Source organism: Podarcis gaigeae, assembly GCF_964106915.1.
Source record: "Podarcis gaigeae genome assembly, chromosome: 13".
NCBI classification, from domain to species: domain Eukaryota; kingdom Metazoa; phylum Chordata; class Lepidosauria; order Squamata; family Lacertidae; genus Podarcis; species Podarcis gaigeae.
In genome coordinates, this window is record NC_139689.1 from 14,376,902 (window position 1) to 14,399,180 (window position 22,279).

At 41.9% G+C, this 22,279-nt stretch overlaps 1 protein-coding gene across 1 annotated transcript in view; it reads left to right on the plus strand.

Annotated features, from left to right (window-relative positions):
* Positions 1–16,687: 16,687 nt before the first annotated feature.
* LOC310829174 (vomeronasal type-2 receptor 26-like) overlaps positions 16,688–22,279 on the plus strand; it is a gene marked incomplete at its 3' end in the record, with an annotated part of 124,085 nt that continues 118,493 nt past the window's right edge. Inside the window, exon 1 of the mRNA XM_083707350.1 lies at positions 16,688–16,884. Coding sequence (XP_083563476.1) covers positions 16,738–16,884 — 147 coding nt within the window. The 5' untranslated portion in view covers positions 16,688–16,737. The remainder of the gene's footprint in view (positions 16,885–22,279) is intronic.

Sequence of the window (22,279 nt, forward strand, 5' to 3'; positions counted from 1 at the left end):
AGTCAGTCTGTAACAGTTTAATCTATGTAAAATGTATTAGCAATTTAACTATCACCTACCTGCATTGAACATAATATTCTACAACTGCAAATATACTAAGTCAAAGTTCTTTGTTCTTTAAACTTTAATAATAATAATAATAATAATAATAATAATAATAATAATAATATTTATACCCCGCCCTCCCCAGCCAAGACCAGGCTCAGAGTGGCTAACAAGCAATAATAAAAACAAGTTGATTAAAATACAATTTAAAAGATTAAAATACAACATTAAAATATTAGGGTTCAATCTCTTAATAGGAGCAGAAAGGAAAAATTAAGAGGGGGAGGAAATCAAACTGATTCCAAGCCAAAGGCCAGGTGGAACAACTCTGTCTTACAGGCCCTGCGGAAAGAAATCAGGTTCCGCAGTGCCCTGGTCTCATGAGACAGAGCATTCCACCAGGCTGGATCCAGTGTTGAGAAGGCCCTGGCTCTGGTTGAGGTTAATCTAATTTTCTTAGGGCCTGGGACCTCTAGGGTGTTGCTATGTATGGACCTTAAGGTCCTCTGTGGGGCATATTTTTTAAATTTTAATAGTACACTAAAAAGAAAAAGAAGAAGGGATCTAACATATATCTCTCCCACTTAAGAAAAGGCTTTGGCTGAGATAGGATGAACATGTTTTCTTTCAAATATTACACAGAAACTGTCGTTCAAAGCAAGTGATTACCTCTCCTGTAATTATTCAGAATCACATCTTCTCCCCTTCCCTCTTCTGTGCCCACATGCAAATAATGAAACTAAGAATGGAGGGTCTTATTAATAACTATGAACTATACATGGTTGTGTCTATAGATATAAAGAGACTCATGAGTCTGGCTTTGAAACAGCTGTGTGAGTGACCATTCAAGTTAGTCTCTACAGCTCACAGTCACTTGAATGACAGTAACAGAAGAGGTGAACTTGTGCCTAAATGAATAATCCCTTGCAAGATGGTAGTGTTTAGGTTGCTGGTGCTCTTACCGCCACTGCAGGGGATGTGCAAGTTTCTTCCTCTTCCTCAGTGTTCCATCAGAGAATCTGTCCCTATTCTTCACAAATATTATCAGTCAGGAGATCTCATCATTGCTGGCATTATTTTACAGATCTATATATTTTCAGATACCCTATCCTTTGAAAAACACCCATCTCAGGAATTTTCAGATGACTATATGTAAGTAGGTGAATTTTTCCCCCTGGGAGGGGAACGGTAGTATTCTGTAAATAAATTTACAGCCATCCCAGCCAGTGTGTTTGAATAAAAGAAGGGGCCTAGCATCTATCTCTCCCACTTAAGAAAAGGCTTTGGCTGAGATGTGATGAACATATTTTTGTTGAATCATTACAGAGAATTTGTAACTCAAAGCAAGTGATTACTTCTGTAATTACCAGATTATTCAAAATTACATCTTCTTCCCCTCCCTAGGGACCTCCTCTGTCCGCATGCAGAATGATAAAAATGAGACTGGAGTGTCTAATGAATAACTTATATACAGAGTTCAGTCTACAGACATACATATACTCATCAGTCTGGCTTTGAATCAGCTGAGTGAGTGACCATACAAGTTTTGCTGCTCAGGATCACTGGAACGGCAGTAACAGATGAGGTGAACTTGTGCCTAAATGAATAATCCCTTTCAAGATGGTAGTGTTTCGGTTGCTGGTGCTCTTACTGTTGGTGCAGGGGATGTGTACGTTTCTGCATATTTCTCAATGTTCCATCAGAGAACCTGTCCCTATTCTTCACAAATATTATCAATCAGGAGATCTCATCATTACTGGCATTATTTCTCAGATCTACATATTTTCAGATACCCTATCCTTTGAAAAACACCCATCTCGGGAATTTTCAGATGACCATATATAAGTAGCTGAATTTTGAAAACAAACAAATATAATATACCCAAAAGAAATTTATAGCATACCCAGGCTGCCTGTTGGACTTCACTTGGATTTAGCTCCAGTGGTCTGACAATTAATTAGACCCTCATTTCCTTACATCCGCCGCATTTGATCTTACATTTAAACAGGCAGGAATCTGATATCTAAACCCATCCTCTGGAAGTTATGTAAACTCAATATGGCAGCAATAAGCAGTGTATTATGCAAGATAATATTTGTGTTCTCTCTCCATTTCACTTTGGGAGATTTGACAGAACTCCTGGAACTGATTTAAATTGGGGTATTGTAAACAGATCGTTAAGTTTTCCTACTCAGTTTGGTAGGAAAAAGTGGAGGTATAATGCATCTTGAAAAATTTAATGTATTTCCTAGTACAGAGCAGCTAACTCATAAGCCAAGTTCAACTATTATTTTCTTAGCCCTCCCCCTTCACTAAAGCCTAAGTAGTTACAGCAGTGGATAAAAAGGCACATTCACTGTTGGGTATAGTAATCCTTTGAAGAATAGAGAAGGAGTCATTTTTCTGCTTATAGGAATTCTTGCTTGTACACATACTAAGCTGATCAAGTCAGTGGAAATGTGGGGAGAAGGTCTGTGCACATCTGCTTGTGTGTATATGGTGTGTATGGTGTGTGGGGTGTGTGTGTGTGTGTGTTTATGCATATCAAAGAGAAAAATAACTACCAAACTTTTAGAAGACATCTGAAGGCAGCTCTGTTTAGGGAAGCTTTTAATGTTTAATAGGTTGTTGTATTTTAGTGTTTTGTTGGAAGCCACCCAGTGTGGCTGGGGGAAACCCAGCCAGATGGGCAGGGTATAAATAATAAATTATTATTATTATTATTATTATTATTATTATTATTATTATTATTATTATTATGTGACCACATATACTACTGATTCTGATACTGTTTCATAATCTATTCTTTTACACACCTGGGAAATGTGAGATTACAAACTATTTTTGAATTGGATACTGCACTGAAAAGAAGTCAATGTTATGATCTGAAGCAGATGAACTGTAATGTGGCATGTAACTCTCAATACAGGGTGCTGACTCACGTCTACCAACACATCCTGGCCTTGGCATTTGCTGTAAAGGAGATCAATGTAAATCCCCAGATCTTGCCCAACATCACCCTGGGCTTCCACATTTATAACAGCCATTTCAGTGTAAGCTGGATCTATGAAGCCTCAATAGAGCTTCTCTCAAGAAGGGCCAAGGTCATCCCTAACTATAAATGTGATGCTGAGAGCACTCCAATAGCAGTCATTGGGGGACCTAACTCTAATGTCTGTCTTCATATGGCACCCATCCTGTGTACCTACAAAATACCACAAGTAAGATGCAAATTCATTCACACCTGAATTTCACCGAATTCTCGCTTTCAGAAGCAATACACGAAATGAAATGCAGCCATTCTCCAAAATTCACACTTCCCCGAATTGTGCAAAGAATGTATCCTGTCAAACAATGTGTCAAAAATGCATAGAGGAAGCTAAACTGTGCATAAAAATGCACGTTAGTAAAAATAACATTAAAATGCAATGTATTGGTGGAATTGTTTTGCAAAAATGTGCATGTAATGCAAAAATAGTATATAAGATTTGTATTTATGAATTTTCTTGAGGCTTTTTTTTAAAAGCTAATTGATGTGGTTGTGTGGAGAATTAAGCATAAGATTTAAAAATACAAAACTGGGATTAAATATTGACAGATCTATCCATCGCTGACACATGAATACACAGAGAGAGCAGTAAAGGAAGAGTTGTAAGGATGGTGCATCAGACTCAGCCAAAGCCCAATTCCTGAACTTAATTTGGCCAATCTGAATGGAACGAAATGAGTTAGGTAGAGACAGTCCCAGATTCAGTCTGGCCTCCAGGAGTGCTCTCACGCTGTCAGGGGCAGGATCTTGGTTAGGAAGATTTGTCAGTGCGTGACTGTACCAAGCAGTGGACTGAAACACACGGTCAGATGGAGCAGTACAATCCCCTAGGCAGAGCATCTGGTGAGCTGAGGTTTCAATCCTGCTGCTTGCAAGGGTCTGCTTCCTCGGCGTGTTCTTTGCAGGGAATGCACAGGGAAAGTAGACCCCAGCAGGGAAGCAGAGAATTCAATCTTGCAATCTGTAGGATCTGCCTCACCAGTATAGTCCCTGCCAAAAATGAACAGTTGAAGGTGACCCTGGCAGGATTGTATCCTCCACTCATCATTGGAGAATTCACTCATGCAGTAGCTATTTCTGATTTATTTTTTTAATCACTGTGAATTTGCATTGTTATACTGATTGTAATATTTTTTAAAAAGATAATCATAATAATGCTGTCACTATTGTGAGCAGCTTCAAGATAAAATCTGTTGTTTAAACACAAAATGTAAAATGAGCTGCTCTCTGCAGTCTCATAGTAGTGGGTCATACATACCTTTGTGTGACATTGCCTCCCACTGATAGAAGCAATTGGCTCTCATTCACATTAATCCCCCTTATATAAACATTGAAGGATGGATTGGGTTTCCATTGATGTTTGAATATAATCAACACAATATGGCAAGCCTCTCACTAAAAATTCACACACACAACGCAAATGCACAAAAGCAACTTCTAAAAATTGAAAATCACTTTCCCCCCTTACTTCTTTTTTTAAATCCTTAGCTTATATATGGTTCTTCCCCAGTCATGAATAAACAATCTCAAAGTTTTTTCTTCCACCAGATGTTTCCAAATGGAGACCATCAATATAGAGGAATGATCAAGATGCATCTCCAGTGGACATGGATTGGAGTAGTTTCTCAAGATGGAGAAAATACAGAAGGGTTTATAGAGAATGTACTTCCAATGTTTCCCCAGAGTGGCATCTGCTTTGACTTCATAGAAAAATTCGCCAAACAAACAACATCCAGTGGTATCACTGACATGGTGGGCTAGGGCTTTCACAGTGTCAGTGCTATTATGGGAAGCACTGTGAATGTTGTGGTTGTACACGGAGAAATTCAGACCATGATGGCATTGAAAATGGTGCCCCCAGTTGTACAATTTGAGCATATACCAATGAGGACCAAGGGTAAAGTCTGGTTCATGACAGCCCAGGTGGATATCACATCATTTCCATTTCAAAGAAATTGGGACATAAGTTTCCTTCATGGTTCTCTTTCCCTTGCCATTCACTCAGTGGATCTGTTAGCTTTCCAGAAGTTCCTTCAGATCAAAAACCCAACCACAGAAAAAGAAGATGGTTTTATCAAGGACTTCTGGGAAGTGTCATTTAACTGTTCATTCCCCAGTTCTGTGGCAGATAATATAGGTGGGCAAATCTGCACTGGGGAGAAGAAGATGGAGATACTCCCCGTGTCTGTTTTCGAAATGAAAATGACTGCTCATAGCTATACCATCTACAATGCAGTCTATGCGGTGGCACATGCTTTGCACACCATGCATTCATCCCAATTCAAGCTCAGGGGAATGGCAGAGGGAGTAAGATGGGAGCTTCCAAATTCACAACCGTGGCAGGTAATGTCCTGAAGATACCTCCATATATTTTGGTGGGGGGGAAATGGGCAACCTTTCTCAAGCTTCCATGAGATTAACAAGAAAATTATTCTCAGAGAAAAACTTTACAATACATCTAGCCTATGGTTTTCTCCCAATTCAAGCTCAGGGGAATGGCTGATGGAGTAAGATGGGAACTTCCAAATCAACAACTGTGGTAGGTAATGTCCTGATCAGATGAAAGCTGAAGATACCTATGTATCTTTTGGTGATAAAATGATGGGTGAGTTTTCTCAACCTTCCATGTGATTAACAAGAAAGTTAATCTCATACAAAACCTTTACCATACTTCAAGCCTTTTATTTTGCCTCTGCAGCGGAGATTAACAGAACTCCTCTTAGTTTGTAAAAGAATTTCTTTCCATCCCTTAACATTCAAGGTAGCAGGTTCAGCTGTGCATCTTTTTTGTGGAGGGAGTTCCAAAACATTGTGCTGCTCTGATATTTTGTCCAGTATGTAATTCAACCATTCCTTGCGGAGGATCGGAGAAGATGGTGGCATCATTTATTTGATTAAAACTTTGGTTAGTTTTAAGTTCATCTGTTCTTTGGTGGAGATGAACATGCCTGACATATTGGATCCATGTGACCTCTGTCGTTGATGTTTCATTTAGGTTTGATTATGTATTGCACTTCACTCTAGGATTTCTAAGTGTAGAGTGGGCTTGAAATATGTTTTTACTATGCTGGGGCTAGGGTATCAAATATTTCTTTAGAGTGGCTACAATTGCATAGAAAGCTGCTTTCTACCAAGTGGAGACCACTGGTCCATGTAGAACAGTATTGTCTACACTGCCAGCAACGCCCATGTTTTTGAGGGAGATACCAGGGATTGAACCCGGAACCTTCTGCATTTAAAGCATGAGTCACCAGTGAGCCAAAGCCCTTTCCCAGGTGCCTTACTGGAGAAGCAGAAGAGGGTATCACTGCCCCTTTCCTTGCAGTTTTGAAAATACCAGAAGCAGCAACAGGGCTGCCAACCATATCGTTGGCAGTCGCAATATCTCACTCCACAATAGATACATCCATACCACAGACTTAAACCATGGGGATTGTGGTCTTTTAAGATAGAAGAGGTCTCTTTATGGAAAAATCTTAACCTCTCTTGATAAGTCTACAATGAGGAAAGTTCTTTAGTGTAACACAAAACAGTGGAAGTTAAAGTAGTGGTGCAGATGTGGCCAATACTCCATGGTTTGGGATTTTAAGTGACCTTTTGCTGTTTCTAACATTAGCTTGCACAAAGATTTCATGGGATCATAATCCTGAGCCTTGGATGTATTTTCACTGTGTTGTATGATAATATAATAAGAGCATTTATATATTCTTTCTTATTTTTATTATTTAGCTCCATCACATTCTCGGAAGTATTTCGTTTAACAACAGTGCAGGAGAAAATGTGTGTTTTGATGCAAATGGTGAATTAATTGCTGGCTTTGACATTATAAACTGGCTCATGTTTCCAAATCAGTCCTTTCTTAGAGTCAAAGCTGGGAAGGTAGACTCTCTGGGTGCCCAGGAAAAATCGTTCACCATTCATGAGGATGCCATTGTATGGCCCAACCAATTTAACCAGGTGGGTTCTCTGCAATTTTCAGGGTTCGTTCCATCACCTGCCCCATGGTCAGGAAGAAGATAGTTACTCAAATGGTTGTTTCTCAGTATTCTGTAAATATAGTGAGCCTTGTTGAATCTGAACATTCATGTGCCACTTAATGTTCCTTCTCCACTTACAAGGAATCATTCATTCAGAGTGGTAGCAACAACACTCTAGAACACACTCCTGATTAATATTAGGGAGAATATTAATATCCTTCACTGTTTGTTGTTGTTGTTGTTGTTGTTTGTTTTTGTTTTTTTTGCTAAAACCCCTTTTCATTCATTAAGCATGTGATGGCAGGATAGGTAAGTATCAATATCTCTCCACATTGAACACTACTGACAGCTGATTGAAGTGGGTGGCACTGTGGTCTAAACCACTGAGCCTCTTGGGTGTGCAAATCAAAAGGTCAGTGGTTCAAATCTGTGCAACGGGGTGAGCTCCTGTTGTTCTGTCCCAGCTTCTGCAAACCTAGCAGTTCAAAAGCATTCCAGTGCAAGTAGATAAATAGCTACCACTGTGGCTGGAAGGTAAATGGTGTTTCCATGCACTCTGGCTTCTATTACGGTGTTCTGTTGCGCCAGAAGCAGTTTAGTCATGTGGTCAAAGCTGTCTGTGGATAAACGCCGACTCTCTTGGCCTGAAGCGAGATGAGCATTGCACCCTATAGTCACCTTGACTGGACTTAACCATCCAGGAGTCATTTACCTTTACCTTTTTACCTACACACACACACAGAGAGAGAGAGAGGGGGGGGAGGGAGGGAGAGAGAAGAGAGAGAGATAGAACTCACTACTTACACACATCACACATTTAACTTGTGGGTATTCAGCTTTATGTGCTTGGCAAAATTAATAAAAAAATAAAAAAATAAAAGGGAGTGGAAATCGGGTGGGGGGGGGAGAGACTTTGGCCATCATTGAATCACCATTGAATCACCCACCATTGAATCCAATGTGTCCTTCAGAAAGGGTAGAACCACCAATTTTAGTCTCATACCCTCCAACATTTCTCTAATCAAAATAGGGATGTCCTATTCCATAATAGTAATAACAATAACTTTACTATTTATACCCCATCCATCTGACTCAGTTGCCACTCTGTGCAGCTTCCAATATATATAAAACATAATAAAATATTAGACATTAAAAAAAAATCTTCCCTATTTAGGGCTGCCTTCAGAAGGCTCGGATGTCGGATAACTCCATACCCTTCAACATTACTCTTAAGTAAAAAGGGACATCCCACCATACCCTCCAACATTTTTCCTATGAAAATAGGGACATCCTAAGGAAAAGTGGGGCATTCAGAGATCAAATCAGAAACTGATACAGTGGTACCTCGCAAGACGAATGCCTCGTAAGACGAAAAACTCGCAAGACGAAAGAGTTTTTCGTTTTTTTTAGTTGGTTCGCAAGACGAATTTCCCTATGGGCTTGCTTCACAAGACGAAAACGTCTTGCAAGTTTGTTTCCTTTTTTGTAAAACCGTTAATACCCAGGGTGCATTGCTTGAAGAGGTGCAGTTGCGACTTGACTTCGAGGAGCAACTCATAGCACGCAGTGTGGTAGCCTTTTTTGAGGTTTTTGAAGACTTTGGTGATTTTTGAAGCTTTTCCAAAACTTCTTTTGCAGCCATTTGGTAAGTTAAACTTTCAAAACTTTTTGGGGGGGGTTTGAATTTTGGGTTCGGGTGTTTGGAATTCAAGGACTTGAATCTGCAAGAATCTGGAAGCTTGTGGGTTTTTTTCTGCATTTTTATGATTTTTTTGTGACCATTGGGCCACTCTGCTGTTGTTGTTGTTTTTTAAAAAATCTGGGTTTGAATTTCTGTGTGGTGGGTGGCTGGGGGAACAGTTGGGGAGGGGTTTGCAAGAATCTGGAAACTTGTGTTATTTTTTCTGCATTTTTATGATTTTTTGTGACCATTGGGCCACTCTGCTGGTTGTTGTTTTTTAAAAAAAAAAATCTGGGTTTGAATTTCTGTGTGGTGGGTGGCTGGGGGAACAGTTGGGGATGGGTTTGCAAGAATCTGGAAGCTTGTGTGTTTTCTAGGAGGTTTGGTGCTTTTGATTTTTTGGGATGTGAAGCACTGATTTGGGGGGGGGGGTGCGAAGGTAGGAGCTGTGCTGCCATGGGACCCAAGAAGACTGCTGCTGCAGAGGCCGGCGAGAGGAAGAAGGAGAAGCTTACGCTGGAAATGAAGAAGATCACCCTGAAGCACGACGGTGGAATGCGTGTGACAGACCTTGCCAGGGAGTACAAGAGGAATCCATCGACCATCGGGACCATCCTGAAGATGAGGGAGAAGATTCTTGCGACTGATGCAGCCAAGGGAGTCACCAGGATTGTGAAGAACCACCCAGCTGTTCTGGAGGAGGTGGAGAAGTTGCTGCTCATCTGGTTAGAAGAGAAGCAGCGTGCAGGGGACACAGTGACTGAGGCCATCATTTGTGAGAAGGCCAAGGCCTTGCACGCAGACCTCGTCCGGGAACAGCCAGGAACCTCAGGCGAGCCAGACGTCTTCAAGGCAAGCAGAGGTTGGTTTGACCGGTTCAAGACAAGATCTGGAATCCACAGAGTGGTCAGGCATGGAGAGGCTGCCAGTTCTGATGTTCCTGCGGCTGAAGACTTTGCAGCGGAGTTCCTGGAGGTTGTGAAGACGGAGGGCTATGTTCCACAGCAGGTCTTCAACTGCGATGAGACCGGGCTGTTTTGGAAGAGGATGCCCAAAAGGACTTTCATCACTCAGGAGGAGGCCAAGTTGCCTGGCCACAAGCCCATGAAGGACCGTCTGTCCCTGCTCTTCTGTGCCAACACAAGCGGCGACCTGAAGATCAAGCCCCTGCTGGTGTACCACTCGGAGAACCCACGAGCCTTCAAGAAACACAAGGTTGACAAGGAGCAGCTGAGTGTCATGTGGCGATCCAACAGTAAGGCTTGGGTCACACGTGTGCTGTTTGTGGACTGGGTCAATCTTGCTTTTGGCCCTGCTGTCAAACAGTACCTGCTGGACAACGACCTGCCGCTGAAGGCTTTGCTTCTGATGGACAATGCCCCTGCTCATCCTAAAGGCCTTGAGGTGGACTTCTTGGAGGAGTTCAGATTCATCAGCATCATGTTCCTGCTGCCTAACACCATGCCACTGCTCCAGCCGATGGATCAGCAGCTCATCGCCAATTTCAAAAAACTCTACACCAAGGAGCTTTTCAGGCAATGCTTCGAGGTGACTGATTGCACCAACATCACCCTGTGGGAATTCTGGAAGGACCACTTCGACATCGTCACCTGCTTGAAGATGATCACCACGGCCTGGAACGGGATCAGCCAGAGAAATTTGGTGCAGGACATTGTTTCCTTGGGGAGGACCATGGGCCTGGAGGTCACAGAGGAGGACATCAGCGAGCTGGTGGAGGAGCACGACCACGAGCTGACCACCCAGGAGCTGGTCGAACTGCAGGCAGAGGCTGCGCAGGAGCAGGCCTCGCTGGAAGAGGAGGAAGCAATTGAAGAACAGCTGTCCTCCAAAGAACTGAGGGACATTTGCCTGAAGTGGAAAGATGTGCAGGCTTTTGCACAGCAGCACCACCCTGACAAGGACCTGACACATGACCTTGCAAACACTTTTGATACGAGGGTCATGTCGTCTTTCAGGGAGATGCTGAAAAGGCGGATGAAGCAGCAGACCATGGACAGGTTCTTCAGCAAGAAGCAAAGAGTGGAAGAGGAACCTTCTTCGAGTTGTCCCAGAGTCTTAGAAAATATACTGTACACTTTGTTGATTTTTAAATGTTTTTCTGTTATGTTTTGAAACTTAATTTATTGTTCCTTCAATTTTTGAAATGCTCTTTACAGTATGTGTGACTTTAAAGAACAGTTAATAAACTCTTTTTGTACAAAATTTGGCTTTGTTTGGACTTTTTTTGACCATAAAAGGTAAAGGTACCCCTGCCCGTACGGGCCAGTCTTGCCAGACTCTGGGGTTGTGCGCCCATCTCACTCAAGAGGCCAGGGCCCAGCGCTGTCCGAAGACACTTCCGGGTCACATGGCCAGTGTGACATCGCTGCTCTGGCGAGCCAGAGCTGCACACGGAAACGCCGTTTACCTTCCCGCTAGAAAGCGGTCCCTATTTATCTACTTGCACCCGAGGGTGCTTTCGAACTGCTAGGTTGGCAGGCGCTGGGACCGAGCAACGGGAGCGCACCCCGCCGCAGGGATTCGAACTGCCGACCTTTCGATCGGCAAGCCCTAGGCGCTGAGGCTTTTACCCACAGCGCCACCCGCATCCCTTTTTGACCATAGGAACGCATTAATTGATTTTCAATGCATTCCTATGGGATTTCGTGCTTCACAAGATGAAAAATTCACTAAACGAAAAAACTCGCGGAACGAATTAATTTCGTCTTGCGAGGCACCGCTGTACAGCTTCTGTAAAGCAGGGAAATCCCTGGAAAATGCATAGACTTGGAGGGTCGGTAGTCTGCTGAGATTTAATTGCATTCCACCAAAATATTGAAGTAGTTTATGAAGTGTGCAGCTATCTGCATTATTTCCACAAATATGACACTGAATGAGAGATGTGAGGGGGAAATGTAGACTAGTCTACATGGGCCAACAGATACCTGCCTTGTGCGAAGAAATAACAGAGCAAAAGAGACAAGCAAAGACCACATCAGGGCCTGGTTCAGTTGGCTAAAGACAGGGCTAACTGAAGAAAGAAACATCTGATGCCTGCTGCTGTTTCAAGGAGCTGGTAGTTTTGCTTTGTGATCTGCTATGTTTTCTAAATGTTGTTGACTGCTTTGATGAGTCTTGTAAAGAAGTGGGATATAAAACAAAAAAGCCTTTCCCCTTACCACCACTAGACTCTAAACATATTCAGTAAACATGTTTTTGTTTTATTTTCAGACATGGATGACTGTTTTCAATGTCAGTACCCAAACATTGGCCAGGATATATGTCTTCCAAAAGATATTAGCTTCCTGTCAGATGATGAACCTCTGGGAATCAGTTTGGTCACTTTTGCTCTTTTATTGAATTTCATTACAGGTTTTGTGCTTAGGATCTTCATCAAGCACAAAGAAACTCCCATAGTCAAAGACAACAATCGGAGCCTCACCTATGTTCTCCTCCTAGCCCTCATTCTCTCCTTCCTTTGTCCTTTGCTATTCATTGGCCAGCCCACAAAAATAACCTGCCTCCTTCGACAAACTGCTTTTGCAGTGATCTTCTCAGTAGCAGTGTCTTGCAGCTTAGCAAAAACAACTATAGTGGTTCTAGCTTTCATGGCTACCAAGCCAGGCTCCAGAATGAGGAGATGGGTGGGGAAACATCTGGCCATCTCCATTGTTCTTTTCAGTTTCCTCATTCAAATGATGATGTGTAGTGCCTGACTGATAGTGGCTCCCCCACTCCCTGATTTAGACAAGCACTCAGGGACTAAAGAAATTATACTGGAATGTAACGAAGGATCAGTCACCATGTTCTACTGTGTCCTAGGCTTCATGGGAATGCTGGCCCTTGTCAGTTTCACTGTGGCTTTCCTAGCTAGGAAGTTACCAGACAGTTTTAATGAAGCCAAGTTTATCACCTTCAGCATGTTGGTCTTTTGCAGTGTGTGGCTGTCCTTTGTTCCTACCTACCTGAGTACCAAGGGAAAGTACATGGTGGCTGTGGAGATCTTTTCTATTTTGGCCTCTAGTTTTGGATTACTGGGCTGCATCTTCTTCCCCAAACATTATATTGTTTTGGTGAGGCCCGAGTTAAACAGCAGGGGAAAGCTTATTATAAGAAAGAATTAAAGCATGAACAAGTCTATTTCACAAAACTGTTCCCCAAAGCCAACAGAGGAGCCTATGTAGCTCTTCTCCCTGGACTTTCCCCTGACAAAGTACTCTGATTAAGGGAAGCAGTGGACCATGTATCCTAGACTCATAGACCAGGGAGGGACCCTAATTCCAGGATGCTGACTACACATTTTAGAAACTCCATGGGTTACAAGGTCTTCTTTAATGAGCTTCTAACTTTTAACTTCATCAATACACCACTGATCCCTTATTAACTGATAAAAGGGAAATTAAAATTACATTTCTGAATATGTGACAAAAACATTTTTTTTCAGCAATTCCAGCGGGATTCCTTAGCATTGAATGATTAACTACATATGATGATTAACAGGGCTATAATTTGAGCTTCTGTTTCTCAAAAACCCCTGTGGACTTACAGGTACAGTGGCCACTGGCAAACCTAATGCAATGTATACTAAAATTTATTAGAATTAAACAGACTTGTGATCCACAAGTCACATTTTAGATACTCCCAGATTGTGTCTTCTCAAGAAAATAAACTACCATTTAAATGAGACCATATTTATCTTGGAGAAGATAAAACGTTTTTTTCTGCGTAGAACAAACAGTTGCCTTTGTATTGAGAATGGCGGTTTTAGTGGTCTTGCTGCTGGAACTGTTTTCTTACAAAGTATGTCAGGCTCACCTAGCAAAATGCAAGCTCCAAGGTCCACACCGTCCACTTCACACGTATCATCAGCCAGGAGAGTTACTCATTGGTGGCATTGTTTACCATGGTGGCATCATGTCTTCTCCAGCAACATTCACTGAGGAACCCCCACCAGCGCTGCCTGAAAAGCTTGTGTAAGAACTAAGCCACTCATTTATTACAGCACAGGAATGATCAAACCTAGAGTTGCAGTCTCAGAATAATGACTGAGGCTGCAAACCTCTACCCATTGACCTAGGGATAACCACTTTTGATTTCAGTAGGACATATGCTGATGTAAAAATACATAGGAATGTCTTCTGAATTAAGAGAATAGTCTAGAAGCTCCCATTTCTCGCTAGGGAAATGGATACAACTGTATTGAAATGTATATATATTTGTATGTCTGGGATATCCCTTTTGAACAGCCTTGGTTTGAACACACGTGTTAGTAAGAATGAATTTTTAAAAAGCAGCAACACCTGTACTGAACCTGAATGCTCATATCGTTTCATTTTCTGACTCAGGCTAAAGTTTGTTTCACATTGAAGGTATATATGATGAAGAATAGAATTCTGTGAATTACAACCACCGTCACTTCCTCATGAATAAGAAAGGGGTCTAACAGGAGAGAGCTCAGAAACTTTGTAAAAAGTCCTAGATGTGTCAGAGAAAGAGCTCAGGGGTTCCACGTTTCCTATGGGCACCACATTAGCAACCCCTGGTCTAGATATCATTGGCCTTAAGATTGGAGAACTGGGACAAAATGAGCAAAATGAATTTCAATAGGGACAAATGTCAGTTTCTGCACTTAGGCAGGAAATACCAGCTGCACAAATCTAAAATGGGGAACACCTGGCATGCCGGTATAACATGTGAAAAGGATCAAAGATAACATGTGAAAAGGATCAAGGAGTATGCATCAACAGAAGTATAGTGCCCCAATCAAAAGAAATCATAGAGCAGCTCTCTTTTGCCTTGCTCAGACCTCACCTGGCGGATTTTGTTCAGTTGTGATAGCCATTTTCAAGTATCTCAAGGGCTGTCACCAAGAAGATAGAGCAAGCTTGTTTTCTCTTGCTCCAGAGGGTAGAACCCAACCCAATGTATTCAAGTTGCAAGAAAAGAGATTCTGTGCAAACTTCAAGAAAAACTAGCTTGTTATAAGAACTGTTCAGCAATACTCTGGACTGGGAGTTAACTCCACTGAACTCGATATGATTAACTACTGTGTTGATATGTAAAAGGATATATCAGTTCCTTATGATACTGTTTGCAACTCTCATTCTAGGGTGGTGCCTAAGGTTTACCAGCACATCGTGTCCTTGGCATTTGCAGTCAAGGAGATCAACAAAGACCCTCACATCCTACCCAATATCACCTTGGGCTTTCGCTTATATGACAGCTATTCCAATGCAAGGAGCACATATCTTGCCACACTGGTACTTTTATCCATGGAAGAGAAATTTGTTCCTAATTATATATGTGGTGTTGAAAATAATCTGGCAGGGGTCATTGGGGGACTTGATTCTGAAATCTCCTTTTATGTGGCAACAGTTTTGGATATCTATAAGATTCCGCAGGTAGGACACCTATGTACAATACCTCTATCAGCTTACATAAAGAAAGAGGTTGAATTCACAACAACATTTCAGGGTGAGGAGAAAATGGGGAGCAGAACCATGTACACCACCTTCAGATCATTGAAAAATAAAGGAGATACAGAGTTAAAATAAAATAAAGTAACCTAAATAAGAATGGCTGCAATACCAGAAAAAAATATGCCACACCTTCAATCTCTAACACACACCTCAAGACACTGATATCCCAAAGGCCACTGAATGTTTAGGGGGGGAAGGCTTTCAAATTAAACATACTCTGGAGGTATGGCAAATTGCAGATACAATCCAATTGTGCAGAAGAACAGTAATAATACTGAGCAGCTGGTTCCAATGTGAAATAAATGTTCATATGATGTCTAAGAAGTTTAAAAAGAGGAGGCAGAAATGGCAGTTCTGCTTTCTGCTGGGATATGTGCATTGTGAAGATGACAGAAGCGACACAAAAGAAATGTTGCAATTCTGACGTGGCTGCAGTAAATAATATCTAAAGCAGTGCCAAGCATTCCTCTCTTTAGGGCATGGTGTGTCCCTTCAATCAGTTTTACCTTTCGTAAAGCATGAATAAGCTTTTAAAAAATAAAGTTAAAATAGGAACATTGTTCCTCTCTGCTCAACAGAACAGATGCTTAACAAGCAGGAATTGGAGAAGATTCCAATTTTCACCCAATCTGCACCTGTGTCATTTGTATAAATGTGAGAGGGCATGCAACCCCTCGTGAGTGACAAAGGGCATGTCTGACTAACAGGATTCACCACAAAATGTATATTAATAGTTTGAAAGAACAATGCAAAGATTACAGTGTCTCATCTCTTCCTCCATTCCCTCTTTAGCTCATTTATGGATCTGCTCCAGTGATGAATGATAAAAGCCCAGGTCTTCCCTTTTACCAGATGGCAGTCCCGGAAGCCCTTCAGTATGAGGGAATTCTCTCTTTGCTTCTGCATTTCAGGTGGACGTGGATTGGAGTCATTGCAACAGACAATGACAATGGAGAAAGATTTGTGCAAACCATTTCCCAAATGTTTACCAAGAGTGGTGTCTGCTTTGCATTCCTAGGAAGGATCCCCAATTTTAGTTTTATTTCTGAAGTTGATGACATGCTACGTCAGGGGGCAATAATAAGCCAGAAAATTTTTAGTAGCAAAGCTAACGTAGTGGTTGCCTCTGGAGAATCTTATTCCATGGCAACTTTTAGATGGCTTCCATACATTTCAGAACATGATGACATAAAAAATAATGTAAAAAGTAAAGTATGGATAATAACAGCCCAGGTTGAGTTCGCTTCATTTGTCTTTCAAAGGTACTGGGATTCGGGAATATTCAGTGGCGCTATAGCCTTTGAAATTCACTTTAGAAACCCACCAGGATTTTATCAGTATGTTCTGCACAGAAACCCTTCCAGCACAGATGGGGACGGTTTTATCAGGGACTTCTGGCAACAGACCTTTGAATGTGTATTCCCAGATATGACTGTAGACAAGGTGGAAGGGAATATTTGCACCGGAGAAGAGAAGCTGGAGAGCCTTCCCGGATCACTTTTTGAAATGAGCATGACAGGCCACAGTTATAGCATCCATAGTGCTGTCTACACCATGGCCCATGCCTTACATGCCATGTCCACTTCCAGACTCAGACACAGAGGAATGGCGTACAGAGGGAGAGGGAAGAATCCAAATCCACAGTTTTGGCAGGTAAAGGCTGAACATCCTCAACTGGCAAAATCCCAAATTTATAATTCTGCAGACAGAGTTGCTGCTTGCAATTGGCAGTAGGCCGTATAGGGAAGTGAAACGATTGTTGTGTCCTTCTTTGAGCAGGTACTGCCCTGTGTTTGAGCATAAAGCATTTGTATGAGAGAAGCTTTGCAGCTTAATGAGATCCCATGCCATTCATAGATAGGAAGCTGTGGTAAAGGTTGAGAGAGATTTTCAGCATCCCCTCTATCCCATATCAAACAAATCCTTCATTAGAGCTGGTGGTAGCACACCACTGCAGTGTCTTATGTGATGTTCAGGGAGAGGGATGGAGGGAGAGGGGGGAACCTCACTACCTGCACCTATTTAACTCGTGGACACTCTGAGAAGGATTGTAAGGAAGACTGAGAGAGATGCCTGTGTGTGAAAGAAAATTGGTTGACTCTCTCCATGCTTGGACCTGAATCCACTGACAGTTGACTGAATCACCCCCACCATTTCCTGTAGGTTCTTCCAACAGGAAAAAAAAATTCTCCGCCCTGCATTAGACTGCAGTCTTTTCCAAACCCCTTTCTTTTCTGCTTTCAATCTAGCTCCATGACTTTCTGAGAAGCATCTCATTTAACAATACAGCAGGAGATGTTGTCTTCATCAACCAGAATGGAGAGGCAGCATCTAGCTTGGATATTGTGAATTGGATTATATTCACCAACCAAAGTTTGCACAGAATGAGAGTTGGGAGGATAGATCCGCAGGCTCCTCCAGACCAATCATTCCTCCTTGATGAAGATGCCATCACATGGCACAGCTGGTTTAACCAGGTAGAGTTGCATTGTTTGCTAATTCAAAAGAGAGTCAGTTTTGAATAAGCAATCATTATCCACCAGCATGTTTTCTCACTCTTTTCTGAGCTGCTGTTGAGGAGTGGTGTATGACCAAAGCATCCAGGTACCAGATTAAGAGCCGAAAGCTTACTGCAAGAAGCAACACAAGGAATAAAGGCAAATATTTTATTAAGGGCGTTACAAAACAGAAGAACCATTTTACTACAAAATACAGTTAAGCAAGGCTAACAGTGTGAACAGACTTTAGGAGGATCCTAGTTCAGATGAAAATAAGAAAAGCTAGGTTTTCTCACCCTAATCCCAACCATTCACAGACCCCACTACAAGCTACATCCAAGCAAATGTGGTTTTTGCATCACACAATTTATCATCTGAATGTGGGTCATTAGGTCCAGGTCAAATTTTTCAATGAAAAGGCCTGGAGACAGAAGGGAAGGTTTTCTATCAGTCAAATAGAGCCTCTGTGTTCATTTCCTCATCACAAGAGGGTATACATGATCAGAGAACATGAAGCTATTATCTTCACGATCATTTTCACCTTCAAGCAACCTTACATCAAAAAGTGTACACAAGTGGTAAGTTGGACTCATTAAATGGATTATCCCCCCCCCCCACTGCAGGACTTCAACCAGAATCCCAAGTATAAAATAAAACTACTGTAAAATAAACCAAAGAATTTGGGATTGCTTTACACTTATTAAATACTGATTTCTGACTGAGTGAAAAATGATGTATGAATTTATAAGCCCCAGGACATTGTCTTTCCGCTAGAAAGTTGGAGAAAGTATGCATAATAATACCAGAGGAAGAAACTGAGAACAGACGGCAGCAGATGCAGGAGAACACACATCTTCTCAGGGTGCCAGTGGAAGAGGTGGAAGGAGGAGAAGTGGTGGAGAATGAGAGAGTGAGGGAGCGACATGAGAGCAAAAGTTGTGAAGAGCAAGAAGACAGAGCATTAGAAAGGGATCAGTCTTTTAAAAAGAGTTATCTCAAAATATGTATTCAAAAGCATATTTTTTTTCTTAACATGCTCAGAATTGTGTTGCAGCATGCCAAGGAGTGCCTTAGGGCTTTGAAAGCTTCCTTCCAATTCATGTATTTGTCTAGAATATTTTTGTATTGGAATTCACGAAGATTGTGTTCCTCAAAAACTAAAAACAACACCAACTATAATACCACCCCCAATCTTAGTGGGGTTTTCCAGCCACTCTGGGTAGCATTTTCGGAACTCTTCTCCAGGCAGCATCTGATGGGTCCAAGAATACATGTACTCACCGGCACCAAAATCAGTTCTAGAGCTGTCTACCAAGTGGACAAGATACTCAAAAGTAACAATTATAACAAAATTAACAGGGAAACTAGAATAACTTCAAAGTGTACCTTAATGGACAAAGCAATCTTTGCAGAACAGATGGGGCACTGCACATCCTAGAGCAATATAGAGGGAACATCACATAATTTCAAACATTACTACTAATAATAAGAAAAGAAGCAATGGCTCTTTGTATAGCCATTACATATTACTGAAAGGCTGTGTCAGTTTAGTAACATAGGGAAAGGCCCAAGAACATAAAAGGTTCCAAACTCATAAGTCTCTTGAGGAACCTTCTGCTCTTTCATTTATGGATTAGATTCAGCCTCTTTCTGTCTGTACTGAGAGATGTCTTCCAGGATCCAGCAAGAAAGTGAAGGAGGGACAGCCCCCTTGCTGCTATGATTGCATCCCATGTGCTGAGGGGAAGATTGCAAACCAGGATGGTAAGAGAAATAAATAGTTAAATAGATCCAGACTCAGTACTAAGCACTGAAAGGTGCTGTAAGGATGGATGACTTAATTTTCAAAAGAGGAGATGATCTACTGTGTGTGAGATCCTGCATCTTTGTGATCATTGCCCTTCAGATAGCCTAAATATGCTAATCAAATGAGAATGACTCTGCATTGAGAGTAGCAAGGTGGTACGTGGTTCAAATCAAATCTAGAAGGGGCTTTTCATTCCTTTTGACTTACACAGGCTAGTGTAATGATACATTCTAAAATCATGAGGAGGAATGGCCCTGGCTCTGCAATTTACAGACCAATATCTCTGAACCGATTAAATGCAACAATACCATGTTACAGAGCATCAGGCAGTATTAAATGTGTTTTAATTGGAGCAGAGCTCTTTTCTTCTCAGACAGAAAGTTAGCATTTCAGGAAGCTGACGTGATATGAACTAAAGGTCATTTCCTTATTTTTTTTCCAGATATGAATGACTGTAATAAATGCCCAGACAAAGAATATCCAAGCAAGAACCGTGATGGATGTCTACCCAAGAATATCAGCTTCTTGTCTTATGAAGAACCTTTGGGCATCAGTTTAGCCTGTTTCTCTCTTTCCCTTTCCTTGATCACAGCACTGGTACTAGGTACATTTATAAAACACCACGACACACCCATTGTCATTGCAAACAACCGAAACCTCACCTATGCTCTCCTCATCTCTCTCCTGCTCTGCTTCCTTTGTGCCTTGCTCTTCATTGGCCGACCTGAGAAGGTCACGTGCCTCCTCCGACAAACAGCTTTTGGCATTATCTTCTCAACTGCTGTTTCTTGTGTCCTGGCAAAAACCTTCACGGTGGTTTTGGCCTTCATGGCTACAAAACCAGAATCCAGGATGAGGAAATGGGTGGGGAAAGGACTAGGCCACTCCATTCTCCTTTCCTGCTCCATAGTCCAAGTAGGCATATGTACTGTGTGGCTGGCAACCTCTCCCCCATACCCAGATGTGGACATGCACTCAATGACTGAAGAAATTATACTAGAATGTAATGAGGGGAGTGTGGCAATGTTTTACTGTGTCCTCATCTATATGAGCTGCCTGGCAACTGTGAGTTTTGTTGTGGCTTTCCTTGCCAGGAAATTACCAGACAGTTTCAACGAAGCCAAGTTTATCACTTTTAGCATGTTGGTCTTCTGCAGTGTTTGGCTGTCCTTTATTCCTTCCTACCTGAGCACCAAGGGAAAATACATGGTGGCTGTGGAGATCTTCTCCATCTTAGCCTCTGGTGTTGGGTTGCTGGGCTGCATCTTTTCCCCCAAATGTTACATAATCATTCTTAGGCCTGAGCTGAACAATAGAGAACAGCTAATAAGGAAGAGAAAGTAAATAAATAATAACCTGTCCTTTGCTATATCTTGTGCTTTTTTCTTTGTGTGCAGTAGAATATTTGCAAACATGTGTTCAGCTGCTGCCTTACATAATTTTTTCTAGATGTTTTTTCTAGATTTTCCTTGTGGTGATTGATGTTAGGCAATCATAGATATTGACTATTGAATTCACTATGGAAAAAAGAGTGAACAGCGGATTAACCCCTGATGCTCTGAAAAAGCAATTTTCTGAGTTGGGGAACCAGGAAGCTGTCAGCTCCCGGGAATCCTGACAAAATTACGAGACTTATGAGTAGAAGAACCATCATCCTGCCTCATTTTGGGATATATTGAATAATTCCTCAATGTTCAAAAAGTCACATTGCCTCCTGATTTTGAAGTGGATGTTAGAATGCTGAAGACAAATGTACAGAATTCAAGGGACACTGTCATAATGTCTATTTTGTCCCTTCCTTTCTTAATGTGGGTGAAGGATTCCAGTTATAGGGAAGTTCACCACATAAATATGATGTACACTCAATAATTCATATTATTTCTTGTTATGGGTTAAGGGTGCTTGTGTGTAAATGGTTAAGCTCTCAACTCTTGTAATCAGTTTCTAAACTCTCCCAGTCCACGGAGCCATGGGTGCATGGCTACCTTAATCGCTGGCAGAATCCGTCAGTGGGCTCTTCCGGAATTTGCGACAACATAAGAGTTCTTTGACGGAAACTCTCCTTCGGGATTCTTGGCGTGACAGTTTCCTGCGCGGAGTAGGCATCCCCAGCGGAGGTCCTGAGCCCTCCCCGCTGTTCTCACTGGAAGCATCTTGGAGCCATCCCTCCGACTGAGTTTCTGCAGGAACTCTCCCTCTCCCCCTGCTGGTTCCTTCCTCCGCATCCGAGGGTCTCTTAGCCTCTGCGAGCCCTTCCACCACCTGATTCTCTGATGGCAGTTCCCTGACATTTCCATATGACAGTATCAACCCATTCCTTCACTGCAGAGAAATAATTATGAAATTAAAGCTCCACAACTTATGTTTGGATTGTATAAAAATTACTTTATCACTTACTAACAGATATATCCCATTTCCATATGTAATGATCACTGCAGTTCAGGTTATAGCTCCCATTGCTCTGTCCCAGCTTCTGCCAACCTAGCAGTTCAAAAGCATTCCAGTGCAAGTAGATAAATAGCTACCACTGTGGCTGGAAGTTTTGGATTACTTCTAGTTTTGGATTACTGGGCTGCATTCCCCCCCCAAAAAATGTTATATCATTTCGCTGAGGCCAGACTTAATCAGCAGGAGACAGCTTATCATAAGAAAGAATTAAAGCATGAACAAGTCTATTTGACATAACTGTTCCCCAAATCCAATAGAGCATCCCATGTAGCTCTTCTCCCTGGACTTTCCCCTG